The 25,135-nt window shown below is 37.0% G+C and overlaps 2 protein-coding genes across 6 annotated transcripts in view; one reads left to right on the top strand and one right to left on the bottom strand.

Moving 5' to 3' along the window:
- The first annotated feature begins 5,956 nt into the window (after positions 1 to 5,956).
- Positions 5,957 to 14,944, top strand: LOC132286734 (protein PAF1 homolog). The gene is made up of 13 exons (XM_059789112.1): positions 5,957 to 6,266; positions 6,466 to 7,642; positions 9,211 to 9,279; positions 11,509 to 11,616; positions 11,757 to 11,940; positions 12,033 to 12,106; positions 12,196 to 12,315; positions 12,834 to 12,939; positions 13,752 to 13,838; positions 13,984 to 14,052; positions 14,186 to 14,257; positions 14,355 to 14,498; positions 14,613 to 14,944. The coding sequence occupies exons 2-13, from the start codon at positions 6,510 to 6,512 to the stop codon at positions 14,730 to 14,732; spliced, it is 2,286 nt and encodes a 761-aa protein (XP_059645095.1). The 5' UTR covers positions 5,957 to 6,266; positions 6,466 to 6,509; the 3' UTR covers positions 14,733 to 14,944.
- An 858-nt stretch (positions 14,945 to 15,802) lies between these two features.
- Positions 15,803 to 25,135, bottom strand: part of LOC132286733 (MMS19 nucleotide excision repair protein homolog) — a 59,976-nt gene continuing 50,643 nt past the window's right edge. For 2 of the 5 annotated variants that reach the window (XR_009472846.1, XR_009472848.1), the window contains 2 exons: positions 16,330 to 16,392; positions 15,803 to 16,248 (listed from right to left, as the gene is read on the bottom strand). The gene's annotated coding sequence lies outside the window, so the exon portion shown is untranslated. Of the gene's footprint in view, positions 16,258 to 16,329; positions 16,393 to 25,135 lie in introns of all 5 variants that reach the window. The other 3 variants (XR_009472847.1, XM_059789111.1, XM_059789110.1) reach the window with 3 other exon arrangements.

Here is a 25,135-nt window from a genome sequence, read left to right as displayed (position 1 = left end):
ATGCATATACAAATCTAATCTAGCATACATCATATGTCATGCTATTTACAAAAGAATTAAATCATGCTAAACAAATGACATGTCGCATATAGCACATAGGCATATAAATATGTTATCAAACCAAAACATGTTATCATGAAGCACATAAACACATAGAGCATGGCAACATAAGCATGATATGCACCCAAAACCCGTCGTCTAAGGTATTCAAACCTAGGAGCTCTGATACCACCTGTGACGACCCTGAATTTTTTAACCTAGTGTGTCTTGTGATGACCCGATACGGATCCAGAATGCGGAAGAAAAAGATGAAACAACGGTCTTTAGAGATACAACACGTCTCTAAGACACCAATGTGACACTCAATGAGGTCATAAAACCCAAAAGAAATAAATGCGGAAGCAGCGTTTAAAAAACGTACAAGAATGAACCTAGGGAAAAAATGGTCATTTTCAATATAAAAGTGGGTGCCACTAAGCACACCATTGAAAAGACAACAAAAAATTAATCCAGTTCAAAAAAAAGTTCACTTGATTTGGAGTCCGGATGAAGAAGATATGGCTAACGGAAGAAAGAGGGGCAAAAAGGTCAAAAAGGAGCAAACCTTAGAACATGTAACCCGTTATCACACCTTCCTAACCGGTTAGGAGGCCAAAAATCACAACCACAACACTGCCCAAGCACATCTAACCAGTTAGGAGACCCTTCTAACCGATTACGAAGCAAAAAACAGAAGGGTCAACAAGGAAACCTGGCAGCAGGGGTTTTTCATCAAAAATTGGATTTTTGAGGGCCAAGATGATATTTTTTGGAAAAATACAAAGAAGAAACCCCCCTCAAAATTGAGTTTTCTATGTGACATCAAGAAAGGAATTGAAAAAAACTCACTGTAAGATGCCCAAAATGCCCCTCCATGAAATCAGGTCATGAGGGTCTAAAAAGCTACTAAATGCAAAACTGAAAGCCGAACTTCGTGAACGATTTCTGGTACCAAGACAACATTTTTGGAAAAACACAAAGAAGAAATCCCCCTTAAAATCATGTTTTCTAAGCGACTATATTGAAAGAAGAAAATAAACCACTGTGAAAAGTCAAGAATGCCCCTAGATTAGATTATGTAATAAAGATGCGAAATAAGTCCATAAGAAGCTCATTTCACCAAAGAATAAGTTTTTCTTGAAAACGATCATGCATGCAAACGTAACTTACCTAGTAGGATGTGCTACAATGATCCACGGCTTAAAAATATCGCCGATGCAAAATTCGACCCCCCAACGGCTAATATGACAAAAATGGAACTTGGAATGAAAACTCGGAATTCAAAATTATGAAATGATTTCAAAATACCATTTAGCCGTTGGCCACACTTCATACATGATTAATGAGACCCTATGGAAGAATCAAAATAGAATTCCCATACCCGATGCAAACATGGTGAAGCAATAACTCAACATTTTTCAATATTTTCATAATATTCCATGAAGAAAAAAATTACATAGGATACAAATTACATGTCATTGGCCTCCGGCTTTGTCTCATACATGTCAAATACATTGTAAAGAGTGTACTCATGTACACATTACATATATGGAATCAAATATACACATCTTGACTTAAAAGGCTATAAGTGGCATTCCAAGCCAACCTTTACAAAAATTAAAAACCTTCAAGTCTACAATCATCCAAGCAATGATGAACATCACGAACCAAGTCTTCATACCTGAAACAGCCCTCCAGTAACTTCGGGGTGAGTAAACAAGTTTACTCGTAGAGAATGAGCATGCATAAGTCAATTTCTTTAGAGAATTTTACATTGACTTGAAACAATTCAAAAGGGTCATGCTACCTAATGTCTATGTCAAAGGTTAGACTCAGGGAGCATCCTAAGCTACCTTAAAACATTTCTAGCATAAATCACATCATGCATGCAATCCCAAACAACATAAGGGCATGCTATACAAAGCAACAAGATATAGATTCTCAAAGTTATCAATTTGAAATCTAAAATACGAAGACAACTAAATATAACCATTTAGCATAATTAGAATTTCAAATGCAATGCATCAAGACATAGATTCTCGAAGTTATTAACTTGGAATCTAAAGTGCAAAAATAACTAAATATGACAATTTAGCATATATGTACTTAACAACATCAAAATCGCCAATAACCAAAACCACAAGTCACAATTAAACATGATTGTCAACTTGGAATTGAATGCGAAATCAAATAGTGGAAGACTTGGACATCATGCCTTGGATAAAGCCAAGACATAAACGGTTATTCCGGGCATTAACTCGCTGGGAAGACCACCCTAATGTGCACTATCTCAATTGGGGAGAACTCATACCGCCTGCACTAGAGCCAAACTCTAGCCATGTCACTTGTAACAACAATGTCCCAAGACTCCAAAACAAACCAAATAAGTTCACAACTTATACATAATTTATATAATGCACGAAAACACCTTCCATGCACAAGTAGGTTGAAACCATACAATCCATGCCTTAGAGTTTCAATTCTAAAATGGCATACATAATGTCAATTACAAAGTGTGCAATTCATTACACAAGCCAACAATATATTCCAAAAAGAAAACAAGTTCTCATGAATATAAATATAACAACAATGTTATCCAATGCTCAAAACACAACCAAGTGAATACACAACAAGTCCAAGTCCATGATTTGAATATAGAAACAACTTCTAAAACACAAATAGATCCATGGAGCCACTAGATAGAATTTAATCAAAAAAAATAATTAAATTCTCTAAATTTCAAATCAAATTCAAATAACCTCTAATTAATATATATTAAACAACATAGCATGCTCATTACATATATCAAATCAAAAAGTGTAAAATGAGTAAGATATCATCAAATAGAATTTAATTAATTTAAATCAATTAAATCTCTAGATTTCAAAAGTTGTTCAAATGATCTCAAATTAATATATGTCAATCACTAAGTCATGGTCATACCATATATCAAGTCAAAAATAGAATATAAGCAAAACACAATTAAGTAGAATTTAAATCAAATTAAATTCATTTAATCTCTAGATTTGAAAACTCATTTAAATCATTCCAATTTAATATATAGCAAAGATCATGTCATGGCCATGCCATATACTAAGTCTAAAGTGAGTTATATGCAAGCTATGATACATCATTAATTTTTCAAATTAATTAAAATGCATGCATACAACTTATATGTCACTACAAAAGTAACCCTTAGCTAATAAATTATAACACCCCCTACCTCACAAGAGGATTGCTCCTCTTGAATCCAAGGCAAATCAACATAAAATGGCAAACCCTTCAAGGGTTATGAAGAGGAGGATGAGGGGAACAAAAAGTATTCCCAAGGTTAAGCTTGGAAATCAATGAAAGGCTCTCAAAAATCAAAGTCAAAGCTTAAGGCTTTAAGTTTCATCAATGGAGGCTAGGGTTTATGGTGAGGAAGGTAATGACATAATGTGAAAAAGTGTGAGTGGAGGAAATAGAAATCCTCCACTCACTATGTGATCCTACACCATGGTCAACACACACATCTATGGTCAATTGCACAAAAACCTCCTTTAAAACCATAATCCCATAGTAGCCCAAAAATAATTGTAAGACTAAAATGTGAACCTACACTTGTCACAAATCCAAGGTTCCTTCCTAGGCTTAATCTCAAGCCTACACTTGTCAACCATCTAAGCCAACAAATGCACCAATCCTAGGCCAACAAGTGGGTGAATCTCCACCCTCCAAATGTCACAAGATGAAGCATCCAAGTCACTTCACCCCAATACCAACAAGTGGCACCATAAGAATGTGACACTCGTCACATTTTCCAAAAATTGCAAAAAAGTCATTTTCCAAAATATCTTCCAAATTAGATTGAAAAATGGTCCCCAAGATAAAATATAATTACTTTATTTAATTACACTAAAACCCTACAAGTGAAGAATATTACAAAAAGTTATTCATCCATACCCTTTACAAGAAAAGTAAACACTAATTATGCTTTTCTAAGAAAGTAAAAATACACATGGCATGGAATTTTAAATATCATAGATGCATGTAAAACCGGAATCAAATCCGAACACAAAAAGTGAGGTTGTGCAAGGAAAAATGATAAACAAGAAAAAGACGAAAAGTGAATAGTGTCCGGAAAAAATAAAAATGTGGAAATGACACGATCCTCAAAGGAAGTTGTTAATTCAAGAAAAAGAGTCTCGGAAATCATTCCAGAGCACTCGAGACGACATCAAGTGACGAAAAACTGAACACAGAAAAGAAAAGACAACGAAAAAAAAAAAAAAAAAAAAAAAGAAAAAAAAATATCCGTAAAAATCTGAGAAAAAGGAAAGGAAGAAAAATGACTGGGTCATTACAGCTTCACTTTTATTCATCAATACTCTAGTTGTGAGTTAAAATTTGTACATCTATCTTTGAGAGATTTCTTGTACTTTATTATTCTTGTTACTATCTATTGTAAAGGTTAGTATGATCCACCGGGTTGGTGTGACCCAAAGAAAGACTAAAGGAATGTTGTTCTCTTTGCAAAGCAAAGTAAGGAGTTGTTTCATGTAAAGGTTTGCTCTTCACCCTTAAGAAGAAGCCACAGTGGATTGGGAAGTCTCAAGAGGTCTTGAGTCGAGGAGTAGGAGTTTCTGAACTTCGCAAAAATTTTCGAGTCATTGTTTGCAATTACTCTTCCTTTATCTCTTTTATAATTATGCTAGAAATTGTTTACTTTCATATATTAATTCCATATCTTGATTATTGCATAATTGGTTAGATTGTTGATTAGAAATTATATTTCTATAAATTGCAAAAATTGGCCATTGACTCTATTCACCCCCCTTTAGAGTCAATTCTTGGGTAACAGGACAAATTATTGAGGGCTATAAATATCAACCCTAATAAGATTTTAGGGTGTGTGAAAATTAGAAAGAAATCATACGTATTGTATGATTAATTTGTGCCAACACAAGAAAGAGCAATTGAGAGAGATTGAGAGAAAATTATCCATTGTAGTTCTTAATCTTCTTCATTGTGAATTTGTTTGGTGTACTCCATAGAAGTAACTCTAAGATTTGGCGAAATCATATATATCTTGTATTTTTGTGTATGATTTTTTTATTCTTCGTGATTGCTTAATTATTCCTTGAACAACATTGTTATTTGCGTTTCCGCCATAACAACTGGTATCAAATCCAGTTGATTGTGCAAAGCAACTCCAACACTTCAATCTCATTTTATAATTTTTAACTTAAAATGACCATTTTACCCCTCGTGAGCTTAAGGTTTCAGCATGAACTCGAAGTTGGATTTACTGTTCTTTAATGATCCAATGTGGTTATAAATAACTAGTATGACTTCATTATGACTCATAACTCATAGTAAGGTACATAATGGCCATTTTATCCTTAGTTAACCTCGGATTTAGGTAAAGACGCGGATGACGATTCGGATCCCCGAATTCGAGTCGTTACAATATTATTTGCTCTTTGATTATAGATTTTTGTATCTCCTAGGGGCACTCTCGGCATGTATTATGGGATGTTCCATGGGGCACTACACCAACAAAAAATATACTATATTTTGAATGTACTAATTTCTAGTCTATGAATTAGTGTTAACAACTAAGTTGGAAATATTTTTCTTATATATATATATATATATGAAAGAGTGACTTGGTTTTGCAGTTGGTAATTTATTATATATTTTTTAAAAGGTTTAATTTTTAAGAAAATTATTTCCAACTTAGTAGTTAACACTAATTCATAGACATGAAATTAGTACATCTATGTATATTCCATTTTACATACAATTAACCCTACTTGCAATACTTCTGATTATGAAAACCACATTAGATTTGGGCAATTTTAAGTAACTGCCAAAATACGCTGCTAGTATTTGAAAACAGTGTGCTGTACTAATTACAACTTAATAATCTGCTGTCAATCGCCGGTTGGATTTTCCGGTCACTTTCTCTCTCTAAAACATATGCTCTCTGTCTCTCTCTCTCCATATATGCATTGCATATAGATATGTATGCATTTAATGTTTGTTGACTAGAGATTCTTGTTCACAACCAAATGAGGCTTTGATCTTTAATGAGTATTCTCTGAAATAGGGTTTTTGGTTCTCTCTCCCCCAGGGTTTATAAATTCCAGCACAAAATTGAGAATCGGCATTGTATTTTACCTGGCCTAGGGTTCCATTCTGTTCTACTTGAAGGCTAAGTGAGCTTATAATTAGTATCTGAGGTGATGTTTTTGTTACATTTCAATTTGTTCCTTTTTTTATTTATTCTTAATTTTTTTGTTTTTCCACTTCCATCAGAAAAATTAGCGATTGCATTTCAAGCACTCTCTCACCTAGGGTTTTGCATGTTAATTTTTCTTTACTTCTTTTAGATTTCTATCAGAACATGTTTTGATTGACGTTCTGTTTTCTCTCTCCTAGGGTTTTGGGTATACTTGGTTGTACTAGAAGATCCAGTAGTGGCAATGGCATCGTACAGGCCTTTCCCGCCACCTCCACAGTCATTTAGTCCACCGAACCCCCTTCCACCACCACCACCGCCTCCACAATCACATTGGGCTTACAGTGGTGGTGGTGGTGATGGGTCGTCTTTCTCTCAGAGCTATAACCCAATGCCTGCAAATTCGGGTTTGCAGCGTGGAGGTTATGGAGCACCATCATCACAACACTACATTGCTCCATCTATGAATCAGCTTCAGCCTCCACATCCTCCTCTTAATCATCTTCAACAGCCGCAACAACAATATTCATACCCACCACCACCACCACCACCTCCGAAGGAACCTTCATACCGACCTCCACCACCTTCTTCCATGTCTCAGAATTCAATGAACTTACCACCACAGCCCACACAACCTCCAAACCGACTACCACCGCCTCTTTCAATGTCTCAGAATTCAATAAACTTTCCGCCACAGCCCACACCAGCTCCAAACCGACCACCACCACCTCCTTCCATGTCTCAGAATTCAATTAACTTACCGCCACAGCCCACACCAGCTCCAATGTACTACCTGTCTTCTCAGTACTCACAATTCAATCGTCAGCAGTTGAAGCCGCTAGAACCACCACCTCCACCTCCACCACTGCCTCCTCCGCCCCAGAGTTCTTCAATTCCTCCACCTGCACCCCCTCCATCTCCACCGCCACCTCCCTCATCCTCTCCAACAATTAGCCAAAGTAAGGAAATTAGACCAGATGGTGAAAAGGGGGCATCTAAGGAACTAGTGGTCCCTCGGTTGCGAGAATTGGAGCATTCAAATCAGGGGGCTCCGCCTAAACAACATAAGCCTCCTGTTCCCCCAGTGTCAGCTAAGAAATCAAAAGGGCATTCGGGGAGGATTGAGACGGAGGAAGAGAGGAGGTTACGAAAGACAAGAGAGCTGGAAAAACAAAAGCAAGAAGAGAAGCAAAGGCAGCAGTTAAAGGAATTGAAAAACACAGTGCTGCGAAAGACCCAAATGCTATCTTCTGGGATGAGGGGGCATGGTTCGATTAGTGGGTCACGGTTGGGTGAGAGGATAACTACTCCACTTTTTAGTGGTGAGAGGATTGAAAACCGGTTGAAGAAGCCGACTACTTTCCTTTGCAAGTTGAAGTGAGTATGTTATGACACCAAATTGAAATTTTTTCTTCTCCATTTTTTTGTTTTGCTTTCCTTGGCTCTTTAGAGATATAAATTTTGCTGGTACAATCAGTAACCTCTTTATGTTGAACTAACAAATTTTTAGCAATTTTTTTTTTTTTTTCTTTTTCTTTTGATTCTATTTTGAAGATTGAGTTTGTCAAGCAAAGCATTTGGTTGAAGTTTATACTGGTTTAACATGGCTGTGGTATGAATTATTAAGGTTTATACTACATTTCAGTCCCATAATGTTTGTAAGCAATAGCTATTACTTGTGAGATAGTAAAGAAGCAAACTCAGTAACTTTTTTGCTGTCATGTACCAACTGAGTCAAAGTTACCAGGAGATGGTGATACTCTACTCTCTAGTGACTTCCATGACGTCCCAATAGATCATATACTTTTTTCCTAGGTTACTGAATTAGTAATAAAAAATCTGTTCCTACTAATAATTTTGGTATTTTGGTTTCTGAAGAGAAACATGGGGGGAACTTATTAAAAAAAAAAAGGAGGAGAAACATGGGAAAGAAAATAGGAAAGAAAGAAAATGAATTAAAATGTAATAAGGTAGTATTAGGTAAATATTTAAGAAAATGTCATGGTACATCATTGGCCCAAGTTACTAAATCCCAGTAAGTTCTTTGTCTTATATTAATGATAATAAATTTCTGAAGAAGTAAAGAGAGAAGTTGTGTATTCCAAAATAGAGTGTTCCACCTGCATATAAACAAAATAGGTTTAGAATTATCTTTATCGCTCTTGTCATACATATTGGATTCTATGTCATACGACATCCTCATCCCCACCCCACAAATCTAAACAATCATTGTTCTTGGTAACAGTGTTTATATCTTTGGGTTTGAGACACTATGAAAAATATGTATCAAGTTTTTTTTTTTCTTTCCCTGGAGATATTTGGAGCTGTAGTCACAAAAATTCACTATATTTTTATTAGAGTATAGGAGGAGGTGATAAATTTGAAATTGAATAATATGAGGACATCCACATGGGATCTTGCACATTGAGGCTATGCTAATATCTACCTAAAACTTTTGCACGGATTAGTGTATTGGCTTATCCAAACTTGCAGGCAAGTAACTGAAATTTAAAACCTGAACTAAATTTTATATTCCAGTGTTGATGTATTGAATTTGTGCATGTATTGGTACAAAATTGGGGATCTTATATTTTAAAATTTACAAGAAGATAGAAAATTTCATATTCTCTTATTTTTACATGTTCCACCTCTCTCTCTCTCTCTCTCTTGTCTAATACATTCTTTTTCTTTCCAACTAAACATTTAATGTTACACCACCGTGAAGGCTTATTTGTTTTCTTTAACTTCCAACATTTACTTAATGTTGTTTTGAATATATTCTGCCTTTTTTATCCTTCTCTGTTTTCACTATAATGTTTTCTATCTCCTTTACAGGCAAAACCTTGTGCCCAGGCATATTTGATAGCATGCATCTGATACTTTTGCTAGTATATTCTTTATTATTAATACTGATGGTTTAATTTGTACATGTCTGGTCCTCTAAGATTTCGGAATGAACTACCAGATCCAACTGCACAACCAAAGCTTCTGTCTTTATGGAGAGACAAAGATCGGTATGCAATCTACTTGCGAGAATCATTTGTATAGCCACTAGATGCTTAACTTCAAAGCATTCTTCATGCATGCGTGTTCATCCATCCGTCTACGTAAAAGCACATGCATATACATGAATATGTCCGTTTAATACAAGAGTTGTGAAGAATGAGTTCATAGGCTCATGGTATATCATACTTATCAGGAGTTGAAATGTTAACATTAATATGTAATTTTCTATTACCCTTTGGTTCAGTAGCTCCTCCAAGGTTTTTTTTAGCTAGAAGCAACTTTTATTTACCAATATTTCTGGATAAGCAAGACCATAAGGGGGAAAAATGATAGCATTAGTTATGGAATAAAAGAAAGGAAAGAATAACGTTGACTCTCGTCATGCTTGATAACTAGGAAAGAACTGATAGTCACTTGTTTGGTAAAGATAATGGACAAAAAGGAAAGGAATTTTTTATATTAAGAAGTATTGACAGCTCTACGAAGGTGCCCTGAACATGATGGACATTGATACTTTTCAGACAGTCTTGGACGTGTGTCCGACACTTTCTTGTCATTTTCATAATTTTAAATATATATATATATATATATTTACACTTAACTGACACACTTTGGACACTTTGCGGACACATCCTATGCACTCCACAACTCAATTATTATATAACACAATCACATCTAAGCATAGCTATGCCCGATAATCTTGGGAACGGTATGAACACACCTCAAAGTGTCCAAGCTTTTTTCTTTTAGAAAATAGACATTGTACCTAACGTCACCACAATCAAGCATGCAATGACATTTTCTCATGTGGGAAAAACATATGATTGTAAAAAAGTAGGAGTGGTAGTTATTACAATAATCTTTTTGATATTCATGTAGCTTTATTTCTTAATTATGCAACTCTCAATTATAGAAATAAAAATTTTGTTAAAGTTCTATAATTGTCTTATCCAATAGATATATACAATAATTAAAGTTCTATTATTATCTTTATGTTCCGCCCGTCGTACTTTTTTATGATTTGATGTGTCAGCTCATTCGTGTTGTTGTGTCCATGTCCCGCAGTTGTCTGTGCTACTTAGATTGTATTATATGAGTTGAAGGAAATATAGGAACTTCCCTTTTATAGAAAATAGGGGCAAAATTGGTAATCAATCCGAGTAGAAGGGGTAAAGCAGGAATTCACTTTTCTATAAAAATACAGAGGTGAAATGGGGAATCACTAGATCATTTATCATTTCTTTTCAAATATCGCACTTGTGGAAATATAGTAAAAATTTAAAGGGTTGGCAAACTGCCTCTTGCCTTTTTCTCCTCATTGTAAAACCAAGCATGAGATAAGCTAGCCCTTGTCGTTTCCTTTTCTTTCCTTTTAACTCTGTTGAGTAAATATAATTTCTTTGAAGAATTTATAATGAATTTTGAACTTTTCTGTGGAAACTAAATTAATTGATATGGTTATACTAATATAGAGAGGAGTTGCATCCAATATAACACTCATTCCAAACACACTGAGAAAACTGAAAAAGTTTAATGAATGTACTAAAAATTTGTTACCTTTTCCAGAAATACTAGATCAATTTATAATATAGTTCAGATATAGATGGAGTTGCTTGCATTTAAGTATTGAGTGTAGAGGGAAGACCAAAAAGAGGGTGCATAAAAAGTATATAGGTCAAATGTGATTAAAGGGGGTTCAGCCACCAATTCTGCTTCTTATGTGTTGATGCGGTATAGCAAATGTGTAAATTGGATTGCTTCCACATTTGAAGGAGCTACCTCATGCAATTCCAACACTGCTGTCACTACCTCTACCTCCACCACCACTTCCATCTTAACTGGGTACATATCCTCCGCAGTAGTTAGACTACACTTCTCGCAACATGTTTCGTTTCATGTACCGTACACAAAGATTGGAGAGTCATTTATTTAAAACAAAACACGAAGTAAAAGGAAAACAATTAATACTGGAATCATTGGAGAACCATAACCCCTTGCGAGCCCACTACACACGGCAACCACTTATTGCATACCTGCACATCCACCTTATAAGCACTAAGGTTAACCTTCATCGAATATGATACTGCATAATCTACTTAAACATGCAATTGTTTGGAACTATAATTTATGTTAAACATTATGGAAACAAAATTTTCTGTTGTTTTGATGTTCTTAAATTTCAGGTTTAACTTTCATTGTTTTGATCTTTTTGTAACAATTATGATCCATTTTTGCAGATTCACTAAATACACAATTACATCATTGGAGAAATTGCACAAGCCTCAACTATATGTTGAGCCAGATCTAAGCATACCGCTTGACCTACTTGATCTCAGTGTATACACGTATTGTTCTTGTAAACCTGTTTTTGGTTACCTTGGTAGTTTTTCATTTTTATTATTTTTTTGTGGGGGTGTGTGTGTACATGTGTACATTTTATTTTCCTAGCAACACAACTCTGATTGTCATTTCCCTTGCCTATTAGTCCTCCCAATGATGAAAAGCTACACCTTGATCCAGAAGATGAAGAATTGTTGCGGGAAGATGATCCTGTAACCCCTATCAAGGAAACTGGAATAAAAAGAAAAGAACGGCCTACTGACAAAGGTGTTTCTTGGCTGGTTAGAACGCAGTATATTTCTCCTCTTAGCGTGGAAGCAGCAAAACAGGTAATGTAGAACCAAGGCAGAGTATGAGAAGCTTATTGTTTCTAGAAATCCTTCTGAAGTTAATGCACTATTTGTTACAATGCTATTTGCAGTCTCTGACTGAAAAACAAGCAAAAGAACTGAGGCAAACAAGAGGCCGCAACATTTTGCAGAAATTTAACAATAGGTCTGTTGTTTTCCACTCTGTTCACTTGAAGAGAAATATAAGAGAAGAAGTATATATTTGCTCTTTTTCTTTTTCTTCTAACTTTTCAGGGAAAGTAAAATCCGGGAAATCGAGGCTTCCTTTGAGGCCTGCAAGGCACAGCCCGGTCATTCAACCAATAAGAAACTACAGCCTGTTGAGATTCTGCCGTTACTACCTGATTTTGATCGGTATGGAGTCTCGACATAATTATTGAAGTTTTGTTTATGCATGTGTGTTTTCCACATGTAAAAATGTCCTTATATATGACAAGACCGATTTAACTCAACAGATCCTCAAACTCAACTATTTAGGACTGATGCTGGCACTAAATTTATATTTTCTATTTATTTTCCTGAACTACCTTCTCCATAGAGATAATGCTGCCACATTTAATTATGCTATTATCAGTAGATAAAAGCATAGTAACTGAGAGTATTTATCCATAATAATAATAATAATAATAATAAAAGCTATGATATAACTATGCCTTTTCGAATATATAGTAATTATGAACTAAATGGGTGGTCATATGATCCATATTTGCTTCAAATGTTGTTCCTATCATGATGAACTGACAGGACTATAGCTGTGGATCTAGTTGGTGCATTCACTCTACTCTGTTCAAATTTTGTGATTAATGATCCTGTGGCATCCGTCATTTTCTTTTTGACATTTAGCTGATTTATTTATGACCTTATCGTGCCAGGTACGATGACCCGTTTGTCATTGCGGCATTTGATAGTGCTCCTACTGCGGATTCAGAAACATACAGCAAGTTGGACAAATCTGTTCGCGATGCCTATGAATCACAGGTATAAATACATACATACATGTGTGTTTGATTGAATATACAGGAGTGTTGGTGGATATAGCTATAGCCCAATGTGTGTTGCCTTTATCGTTCAAGTAGAAGATTAACGAGTTAATTTCGAATTGTTGGAAATTTTGTTTGTATTTTCAGGATCCAGTGATAGGCTGCAAAGACCAGCCGTTTTTTTTTTTTGTCCTTTTCTTTTCTTTCTTTTCTTACCAACCCTTTTCCCCTTTATGTCATGCAAATAAAAAATTATAACATGGCTCAGGGATGACATAGCTCGGTGATGACAGGGCTGTCTCAGCAGCAACACATGCAGCCTCCTTTTGTTTGAAATTATTTATAGAGTTCTACTTGCGCCTTTGAATTTTTATTTTTGCTTTTTGAGCATATTTTTTCTGGCACCTTACTCTTGCACCAATTCCTATGCAACATGAATATTGTTTGTTTGCGAATATAAATAATGATGTTCCATGGCTGATTACCTTGAACTAGCTAACTAATTGTGGGACAACTGCAATTTAGCCACTAATCCACTGTGTATCTAAAGAACAAGCATTTCTTGGTTAAGTAAGGAATTTTCATACTTATGATCATTATATTTACACTTTCCTGTAATGTATCAAGTGGTTTCTTACCGAATAAACTTGTGCAGTTTTAAGATCAAATAGATATTGTTTGAGAGATATATTTGTCCAAACCAATACTCCTGTACTGATTTAGGAAATTATAATTGTATACTGTCATTCTAATTGTATATTGGTGTACTATGAATTTTTTGTTTAACCCATCTTTCATGGCCCACCCCAGGGCATTATGAAAAGTTTTGTGGCAACAGGCTCAGGCTCGGCTAATCCAGAAAAGTTTTTGGCATACATGGCCCCTTCACCTGATGAGGTAAATCAAACTTAAGATTAAAATAAGAAAACATTAACACTTCATGATTTTTCTGTTTGGAAAATGCTTTACTAATTTTTTCCCCCATCGACTCTAATTGGGCAATTCTTCAATGATTTGTATACTTGTGTTGTGATGGTGGCAGATTCAGAAGGACATGTATGACGAAAGTGAAGACATCTCATTCTCATGGGTTCGCGAGTACCACTGGGATGTATGTACCATTTTTTCTTCTTTTTTATTTTATTTTATTTTATGTATATATTTCCTTTTTTGGAGAAATGTGAACTTGAAGATAGTTTTATCATAAACCGCAACGTGATAATTTTCTTTCAATGAATTGGCAGGTGCGTGGTGATGATGCAGATGACCCCACAACATACTTCGTGTCATTTAGTGAATCAGAGGCACGCTATGTGGTATGTACTTCAAATGTTTTTATATTTTCTTCAATCTGCATATTCATTTTGTGTAGGTGAATCAGTGGCCTTCAGCTAATTCAAACAAACGATGCAGCCCCTTCCTACAAAGCTCATCTTAAGGAAAAAGAGGGCCAGGGAAGGAAAATCGAATGAAGAAGTTGAACATTTTCCGCCACCTTCAAGAGTGACTGTAAGGAGGAGATCAACTGTTTCTGCCATACAATCGAAGGAATCCGGGGTATGACATGGAAACATTGTTATAAACCTTAATTATTTGGATGTTGAATTTTGGTACCATTCTGCTTATTCCACGCTGATTTATTATAGCCCCGGTATAATTTATATTTTACAGGAGAATTTATTGAGTTCAAAGAGAGAAGACATTGAAGACGGTGATGGGAGACAACAGAAGGTCGTGCAAGACCAAGAAATGGATCAATCTAGTGGGGCTGAATATGACATGTCCGATTGATTGCCATTGTTGCAACTGTTGAATATATAGGAGGGTAAGAGTAAAAGGATAGAAAAGTTGGAAATATGGTCATGTTTTTATGTATGTAGAATGATATGTTTAGTTGTTAATCTGCCTAATAGAGCCTTGCCCTTTTCTTCAGACTTGCATGTTTTCTGTCCCATTTATTGTAGTCGTTTGTTATATTAGTGCTTCTGTTTTACTTATATATATATATATATATATCTGTTTTTAAGAATGACTTCTCTCAAATCTGTATATAGATCGACTAAATTGTACACCATTTTTTTAAAATGTGAACAATCGTATGAATGTCTTGGTAAAGTTATTCAATCCCACCAAATAGGCTTGTGACCTAGCGGTACTAGGCCTCTATTTTTTTAAAAGGAGATCAGAGGTTTGAATCTCCATAGAGACGTGTGTGGAGTACCAACTAGAAAAAAAAAAAGTTAATCCCTGCTTCTTTCTGATTTTCTTTTATTCCATGTATTGGGTCTTTCCACAAACCTTGTTTGCAGCCGCTAGTCAAAAGGAGAAAAAAAATATATAAAAAGACCATTTAGCCCGTGGCAGTCGGTCACGTTCGTCTGCTTTCCGCCTGTAAAATGGGATACAATTACTAATTTTTTTTTTTTTTTTTTTTTTTTTTAAAAAAAGAAGATAGTAAGGGATTTCGCTATGATGGGTGAAACTGAAATCCGCAGCAATGTTCTTGTTTTGCGGTTGGAATTTGAACCTGAGTTTCAACTGATGAATATGAAGATTTGGGAAACAAAAAAAAAATAAAAATAAAAAAAATAATTAGTATAAGTAAAGCTAATGAGGGCATTATTGGTATTTCAAAATTCTTTTTTTTAAAAAAAAAAAAAAAAAAATTAATTAGTCGTAGTAAATTAGTAATTGAAACCCCACTTACCATCCGAAAGTAGCTGGAAGTGACCGGATAAACTACTTTTGTAAGTTGTGGGTCTCTCTACAAAAAAAAAAAAAAATTGTTCAGTTATCTTTCAACTTTGGACAGTTCCAAGTTTTTATTTTATTTTATATTACTTTTGTCTAAAAGCCACTGATACTCGAAAAAGTCACCAATATTGAATAAATTCTACTCAAGAAAGGTACCACCGATCAATGAGAGACACTCTTACATGCACTTACACCGTTACCTGTATTCTTGTGAATTCAACCGTACAAAGTTTCACAACCAACTGCAACTGACTAGTGAAACTAAAGAAAAAGGAACAAATTAAATAAGCCTTCCCTGAACGAATAATTAACTCCTCTGTGCATATTAACTCAATTTTCTGAAGATTTTACATATATACATGTACTACTTATTAAACATGATGACCATATATGTTCTCTGAGTACCATGCCTGGGAGTCGAATGATTCATCAAAACAATGTCAGCCTACCATCCTTTCGTCCTTCATTCAAAGCTATAAAACGAATTGATGCTGCTCCTTGGATGTGCTCCTAAAAAAAGCTTTACCATTTCATCTCTTACACGAAATGCCATCTGCATTGCCTAAACCAGATTGTGTCAACCAGTGGGTGTACAATCTCATTCAACCAGTTACCTAAAAACTATTAATATTACCTATCATTGTTACTCCATTAGTGAGTTTCAAGAATAGGGGAAACACTTCTCATCAATGCATTCCTACAATTAAGAATGAAAGCACAAAGTAATATTTAGAAATCAAATATTTGAGCAAAACCAGCTTTGGATGAGCGGACTAATGCACTTTACAGTTTTTTTTATTGATCCCGCACATAGGGTCTAAAATGCACCAATATGCAACTTTTTACAACAAAAGGCAATAAAGATGAATTTTTAGTGAATTTTATTGATTTTTTGAAGATCATTTAACATAAGTATTGACCTATTTGTAATTTTCAAGTCACTGTCCTAATTATATTTCTTCTAAGATTGATGAACAATAATAGATTTAAGCATTAAATAAATGAACATTCATACATATATAAGATGTGAGAAGAGAAAAAAAAAAAATTAAGAAAAAATATAAAACAAGTCCAAAGTACAAAAAAATTAGGGTAAACTAAAATGACGTCCCCTGAGGTTTAGCCTTAAACTGCAAATAAACCTGAGGTTTGACATTTTTTTGCAAAGACACCCCTGTTTTAGATTTTGCAATGAAATTCTTATACACCCTCATATTATTATATTGTAAAAAATGGTAAAATATCTGGTATAACAAATGACTATATTGCCCACCACATATGACTCAATCTCATCTATGTACCCTCAATCGTCACCGTCTCTCTCTCAATCTCCATCTGTGCCAATGCCGCGATCACCACCACACCACCCACACTGTGTGCAACAACACTGTTAGAATAATTGAATTAGGGCACTCTTGTAATTTACCTACCGGGGTATTTTAGTCCTTCCGTTATTTGTACACTTGTATATATACACATAGTATCAAAATGAGAAAGTGGTCGACTGAATTAAAATGAGAAAGTGGTCGACTGAATTTCTCAACATGTTGCCTCCTCTTCTATTCTAAACCCTAATCGTAACATGGTATCAGAGCGGGCTGTGATCAAAGTCTCTGGTGTGTGAAATTGTTACCGCAATTGTGTTTGTTGGTATCGTTGTTGTTGGTTCCATCGCCGCCTTCGTCACCGCCATAGTCACTGTTGTAGTTGTATCACAGTCAATCCTCATCGTTGCTGCCATTCTCAGTTGTTGCCGCAGTTCTCACCGCTATTCTCAGTCATCGTCGTCAACAGTCATTGTCGTCCCCGCTGCTTCTCATCCATTTTTGCCATCGACATATATATACAGTGTGTGTTTATGAAAATCAAATAGGGCTTTAAAGGAGAAAGGGTATGTTTGGTTTTGAATATTGGCTGTCCCAAGTCAGAATAAGGTGTCAGTTGATCCAACACTAGCAACCAGACGCGACCCAACTGAAGTCCGACCCATCGTGCTGACTCGATCCGATTGAATTAGATTGATTTCCAGGTTCAATATATATATATATTTTTCCTTTTCTTCCAAACTTCTTTTCTTCTCTCCTCGGTGAGAATCCTTGGCTTTAACTCCAATTTTGATCAAGACTGATAAACTCTCAATTCCGATCAGTTAATTTCCAAATGACCAGATTCCGATCACAGATCTGCTCCGGCTAGTTCGAGGCAATTTTTTTTTTTTTTTTTTTTTTTTTTGATTCAGTATGGCGACCAATTCCGACTTATTTTCTTCCTAAGCTTCCTTCAACCCTCCAAAGACTTTAGTGAAGCTAAATGGCAAGAATTACGTCTTGTGGGCCAAGTCAGTAGAAATTTTTGTGAAAGCTAAAGGCCTTGGCACTCATTTGGTTAAGGATAAACCCAAAGACAATGATGCTGATTTAAGTTCATGGGAACAGAGGGATGCTCAGATTATTTCCTTAAGTTGAATTGCATTGAACCAAATATTAGCTCCAACTTACTGTATCTGGACACTGCCAAGGATATATGGAACCGTCTCAAACAATTATATTCGGGTACTAGAAATATCACACACATCTAAGAGGTGTGCAAACAGTGCTTTAGCCTTAAGCAGGGTACTCAAAGTCTAAGAATACTTCTCGAAGGCGATGGAAATTTGTGAAGAAATGAACTTATATCAGCCCATCACCTCCGAAGTGAAGCGTATGCAACAACGAGAGGATTTTAATGTTGTTCGAGTTCTCACAAGGTTGTCGCAAGAGTATGAACCAGTTCAGTAATAGATTTTGGGCAATCCCACACTCCCTCTCTCCCTAATATATTCCAGACTTCAGTGAGCTACTCTATCTAGTGGCGCTGTTGGGGTTGCTTCAAGTGGTGTACATACTGATAATAGCAGTGAACGTTCAGCATTGGTTGTCTCCCATGGTGGACTTAACAATTCTCGTGGTGGTCGTTCTACATGTGGTAGCTGTGATTCAAGAGGGGGTCGTGGCCAAGGTAGAGAATCAAAAAAATGTACTCACTGCAGTCTTAATAATCACACTATCAATTATTGTTGCCAGTGTTGTGGCCCGAATTTGGTGCAAGGTCGCGTTGCGACCTGCTTATGACCTATTGGATTTTTGACCCATTTTTTGCTCATGGGTCGTGGACCCTAATTAGTCTCTTGTGCCCCAATATATAAGGGTGCTTAGGGTTTGGAGTGATGGAAGAGAGAGACTCTGAAATTCGTACAGAAATAGAGCGAGAGGCTGAAAACTTGTAATCTCCGATTTTATACATAGTGAAGACTTTCGCCGGATCTCAACCGTAGACGTAGGCTATTGCCGAATCACATATAAATCTTTGTGTTCTTTGTGTGGTGTGTTTATTTCTCTGTCCTGATTCTTGATTTTATCTTGGGTTCACTGCGTTTGTCATAACAAACTAGTATCAGAGCTTTTGGTTCGAAGTAGGGATGACGTCCAAGTTTCTGGAAATTGAGATGTTTAACGGCAGAAACGATTTCAACCTGTGGCGGGTTCGGATGCAGGCTTTGTTGGTTCCACCAGGGTTATCCATGTAAATAGTGACAAAAATCATGCCTTACATTTAGGATTAGATTAACTGTAAATCTAATTGTTGTAATTATGGGATTTGATTAGCTTATTACCTTTACATACTTGCTGTAAATATTTTCCTTGATTGTAGCCACGTGTTTGGCAAATCTTGTAATATAAATAGGAATGAGATCCAAAGGGAAGGACAACTTCCTTCGTCAGAAATTTTGCTTTAACTCATCTTTCTCTGTTTAACATGGTATCAGAGCAAGGTTAGTCAAAGAATTGCATTTTTTTTCTCTATTTACAATCTGGTTTAGATAATTGTTCAGTTCTCTGTGCGGATTTTTTGGTTCACAACATCATCTCTTTCTTTTACACCCTGGTTTAGAGCTTTATTTAGTTCTCTGTCCAGATCTGGTTCACAAACATCAACCTCTCTGAAACTTCTGCTTAGAGAAGATCTTGTTGATTTATTAGTCTCCTTGCATTGTTGTGACTAATAACTCCATTGACATCTATTCAGATTCTTCTCTTTGTTTGCATATCTGATCAAATTTTGCTATGGATAAAAGTGACATCATTCTTGTTCGTCTTACTGGAGCTATCAACTATGTGGGATGGTCCTTTCATCTCAAACACTATGCCCAAGGACAAGGATTGGCTAGTTTTTGGATGGAACTGCCGTTGAGCCTACTAATGACAAAACCAAAGTCACATAGATCCAAAACAATTCAAAGGTGATTACTTGGATCTTGAATTCTATTGATTCTTCAATCACCTTGTCCCTTTAGTCCTTTAGTAAAGCCTCAGAGATGTGGAAGCATCTAAAGAAAGTGTATCATCAGACTAACAAATCAAGCATTGACATGGAATTGGCTAAATACAGTCAAGGCGATAAGACTGTTCAAGAATACTTCAATGGTTGCCTCTCTATTTGGCATGAGAAGGACTATATGATCCTGGATGGTGTTGACCTTATTGCACATTCACAAGTTCTTAAATTACAAGAGGAAGCTCATGTTAATCAATTCTTGATGACATTACTGCCACGAACTTGGACCTTTCCAAGCTCACGTGCAGCCTTAGACACGTTCAAGCCCCCTTGAAGTGCTAAGTCAACCTACCCGAGTGTGCTAGCTTAGTGAAGACTAAGGCTAGACAAGTGCTTTACTCACAAGTATGTGTGTAGGAAGAGAGTTAGACAAGTGAACAAGAGAGTTTGGGTGAAAGTATGAACACTTGTATTACTTGAGAGGAGATTACAACTTGTTTGCTTGGTGAGGAGCAGATGAACTCCCACCTCCTATTTATAGGCCTTTGGCCCTTACAAGAACATTCTAGATGTGTACAAATGTGTGGCCTAGAATAAGTGTCTAAAATCCTCCAAAAAACTATTTACACAATTATAGGCCTTTGGCCCTTACACAATTAGAGGGAAATGCTGCAACCCCTCTTTGATCCGCTCCACAAGAGGGTGCTGGGGCCGACTAATAGTTGCGAGCTCGGCCTTGCGACTAAGTGCATCCGCCACAACATTGGCCTTGCCCGGCTTGTACTCAAAATGATAAGTGAACTCCGCTAGGAAGTCCTACCATCGAGCTTGCTTGGGGCTAAGCTTCTTCTGTGTCTAGAAGTAACTAGTGGCAACATTGATGGGTACAGATGTGTGGCCTAGAATCCTCCAAAGAACTATCTATACAATTCTAGAACTATATACAATGTACAAGACAAGTCTAGAGAATTCTATACAACTCTAGACAAGTCCAGAAAAGGCTAAACAACTCCACGCTAATCTAGAGAATTCAGGAAAGTTCCATACTTATGTAGAGAAATCTAAAAAGCTCTCAATCCATGCAGGCTGCCATTTCATCTTCTGTTGGGCATTTGCGGGGCGCCTACGTGGCGTAACCTCTGGGTTGCAGGGCGTTACATTCTCCCCCACCTAAGCTCACAATGCCCTCGTCGCGTCTTCTTGCTTGAACCGCTGGATATGCTCCACAAACTGCCAAAGTGTACCCCCATGCTCCCAGCTCACCTCGCTATCTAGCAGGTTCTTCCATTTCACCAAATACTTTGTATACTTGGGCACGCCTCTCCTACTCATTACACGATCCGCAAGGATGCAATCAACTTCCTTGTCGAAGGATGTGACAACGGTCGTGGGTGCCCACTGCGATATGCCCCGAGTAAGGTCTTCCGCATCTCCGTGATAGGGCTTAAGCATGCTGACGTGGAAGACTGGATGTATCTTTAACTTAAGTGGTAGCTCCACCATATAAGAGACCTTGCCCACCCGCTTGACAATGGGGAACGGGCCCTCGTACCTCCTTACTAACCCCTTATACACGCTCCGTAGAGACTTGAACTGTTGGGGGTAGTAGTTTAACCATCACCTGGTCTCCCGCTATGTACTCCACCTGCCTTCGTTTGGTGTCGGCCCACTTCTTCATCTTCTTTGCCGCCTTGTAAAGTACGCCCTAGCCAAGTCGGACTGCTCGTGCCACCTCTTGGCAAATTTGTAGGCCGCTGGACTTTTACCATCGCAAGTCGAAGCAATGGCGTTGGCTGTCATAGGCTGCCGTCTGGTAACAACCTCAAATGGATTGTGATTGGTAGCCTCACTCCATTGCAGGTTGTAGGAAAATTGTGCCACCCCAAGGAGTTTGGTCCAATCTCGCTAGTTGGCACTTACATAGTGCCGTAAGTAAAGCTCCAGGAGACCGTTGATGCGCTCTGTTTGCCCATCTGAACTCCCACCACTTATTTATAGGCCTTTGGCCCTTACAAGAACATTCTAGATGTGTACAAATGTGTGGCCTAGAATAAGTGTCTAAAATCCTCCAAAGAACTATCTACACAATTCTAGAACTATATACAATGTACAAGACAAGTCTAAATAATTCTATACAACTCTAGACAAGTCCAGAAAGACAACTCCACACTAATCTAGAGAATTCTGGAAAGTTCCATACTTGTGTAGAGAAGTCTAGAAAGCTCTCGGTTCATGCAGGTTGCCATGTCGTCTTCTAATGGGCGTCTGCGTGGCATCTACGTGGCGTAACATCTAGGTTGCGGGGCGTGACACGAAGCCCAGAATTTGAGTCTGTACGGGCTGCTTTGATGAATAGAGAAACTTCTCCAGATTTAGATACATGTTTCCAAGAGGTTTAGAGGGAAGAACTTTGCCTTCAGTCTCAGTATATCATCACAGAAGATTCAAAAGCCTTGTGTGCATCGGCTCTTCGTTCTACAAACAGCAAATCTGTACAATGCTATGAATGTAAAGATTTTGGCCACATTGCTCACTAGTGCAAGAAGAAGAACTACTGCAATTATTGCAAGAAATCTGGGAATATAATCTCTGAGTGTCGAAGATGTCTACTGAGGAAAACTGAGGCTTCACAATAGCGTCAAAATCCAACTACTTTCCATGCCCAAGCTGATCTTGTCCCTGCTAATGAGTTTTCCTCCCTAGCCATTCTTTTGACACCTGATCAGATTCGCGAGATGATAAATGATTCTGTTGCATCCGCATTTACCTCTATGGGTATTAATGGTCGGTACGACTCAACTCCCTCTTCTACATTAAATTCTCCCTCCTTTTGGATTATTGACTCAAGGGCGTTTAACCATATGACTTATGCAGAGCATAGTCTTGATAAATCTCAACCTTATTTTGGAACTGAAAATATTTAGATTGCAAATGGCCAAAATATGCCTATTTCTGGTGTTGGTTCTATCACTCTCTCTACTCCTCAAAACCAACTTCTTAATTTGTCTAATATTTACTTTGTTCCTAATTTATCCGCTGATTTATTATCTGTGGGACAATTGGTTAATAATGGTTAAATAGTTGGTTCAGTTTACATCTTCTGGTTGTGTGATACAGGACCGGCAAACGGGGAAGGTGATAGGGACAGGGAGCAAACATGGGAGAACATTTCTGTTGGATGTGGGACTTGGAGCATTGCTTGCTTCTTCTGTTAGCTCTCAGAATAATTTGTGGACCATGTGGCATCGTCACCTTGGTCATTTGAATAATGGCAAACTTTACCTTTTATTTAAGCACAGTTATTTGAATTGTTCTTTGAATAACAAAAAGTTTATTGCCTTGTTACAGTCCAAATGTATGTCATGTTGCTTAAGTAAAAGTCATGTTTTACCATTTCCGGTTCATTCCTCCCAACATACTGATCCTTTTGACATTATTCATACAGACGTTTGGAGAATTGCACCCAAATTCAGTAGGCTTGGTTATAAATACTACGTGACATTCATTGATGATCACTCACGATTTACATAGATCTATTTTCTTCGTCATAAATCTGAGATTTTGTCCACATTCAAAAAATTCAGCAATCTAGTGGAAACTCAATTCAACAGAAAAATCAAGGCCCTTCAGTCTGACTCAGGTGGGGAATACATTCTTAAAGAGTTATCTTCTTTTTTCTGTGATAAAGGAATTCTTCCCCGAAAAATCTGCCCACACTCCTCAACAAAATGGGATTGCCAAATGCAAACATCGACATATTCTAGAGACAGCTAGGGCCTTACTTTTTGAATCAGCAGTCCCTTTTAGTTTTTGGTGTGAAGCAATGCACACTGCTATCTATTTGATTAATAGACGACCCACTCCTGTGCTTGAGAATATTTCCCCATATAAATCTTTATTATGTTCCCTTCCTCCTTACACACACTTGCGTACATTTGGATGTCTTTGTTTCGTTCGTCTTCATTCTTTGGAAAGAAACAAATTGTCCCAGCAGGCAGCTAAGTGTGTGTTCCTTGGCTACAGTGATGAACATAAGGGATTTTTTTTGCTCTGATCTAGAGGCTCGACGAACACATATATCCCGCAATGTTGTCTTCCTTGAGCATATTCCCTTCCATTCTCTTCAAAAGGAGTCTCGTATATCATCTGTTTCTTACATTCCTCAGTTTTCTAGCTCTACTCTAAATTCTACTAAAGAATTGCAGGTTTATAGTCGAAGGTTGAAACGTCATCCTATGTCTACTTCGGCTCCCGATCACTCATCCATGCCACCCTCATCACAGGTACCATTGCTCCGGAAATCTCCCTACCTCTATGTCGTTCTTCTCGTATTTCTAAACCGCCTGACCGCTTTGGATTTTCTGCTCTCCTTCCCAATGCAAATTCTATTTTTGTTCCTTTATCTTATTCACAGGCCAAAGATCTACCATGTTGGCAAGATGCTATGACAGAAGAGTTAATTGCTCTTGAATCAAATCACACTTGGGATTTAATTCCTCGACCTTCTGAAGTTCAGGTAATTGGAAGTAGATGGATTTACTCTTTGAAGTTGAAACCTTATCGTAGTTTGGAACGATACAAGGCTCGCCTTGTTGCTCAAGGGCATAAGCAATAGTATGGTATTGATTATGAAGAAACATTTGCTCCGGTTGCCAAGATGCCCACAGTTCGAACTTTACTCGCCGTTGCTACCATTCGAGGATGGCCACTTTGGCAAATGGATGTTAAAAATGCATTTTTGCAAGGGAATCTCCATTAAGACAGTTTTTATGAAACCACCACCAGGATATGTCTGTCCTCCCAACTATGTTTGCCACTTGCACAAATCCCTTTACGGTCTTAAGCAGGCTCCTCGTGCATGGTTTGAAAATTTTCGCAGTGCCATCATCAAACCTGGCTTTCAGCAGAGTCTTAATGATAACTCCTTGTTTGTTAAGCGCACAACTCGAGGTTCTACATGGTTACTATTATATGTTGATGATATGATCATTACGGGAAATGATGAATCTAGGATTACTTCTCTGAAGACCTACTTAATGCAATCCTTTAAAATGAAGGATTTGGGACCTCTCACATACTTCTTTGGATTAGAAATTTCTCGTTCCACAGCTGGTATTTGCATTCGG

This window comes from Cornus florida, unplaced genomic scaffold, assembly GCF_030987335.1.
Source record: "Cornus florida cultivar Cherokee Brave unplaced genomic scaffold, ASM3098733v1 CherokeeBrave_3.0.0_Hap2_Chr11, whole genome shotgun sequence".
In the NCBI taxonomy this organism is placed as follows: domain Eukaryota; kingdom Viridiplantae; phylum Streptophyta; class Magnoliopsida; order Cornales; family Cornaceae; genus Cornus; species Cornus florida.
The sequence above is the reverse complement of the archived record's forward strand: the minus strand, read 5'-3'. Positions and strand labels throughout refer to the sequence as shown.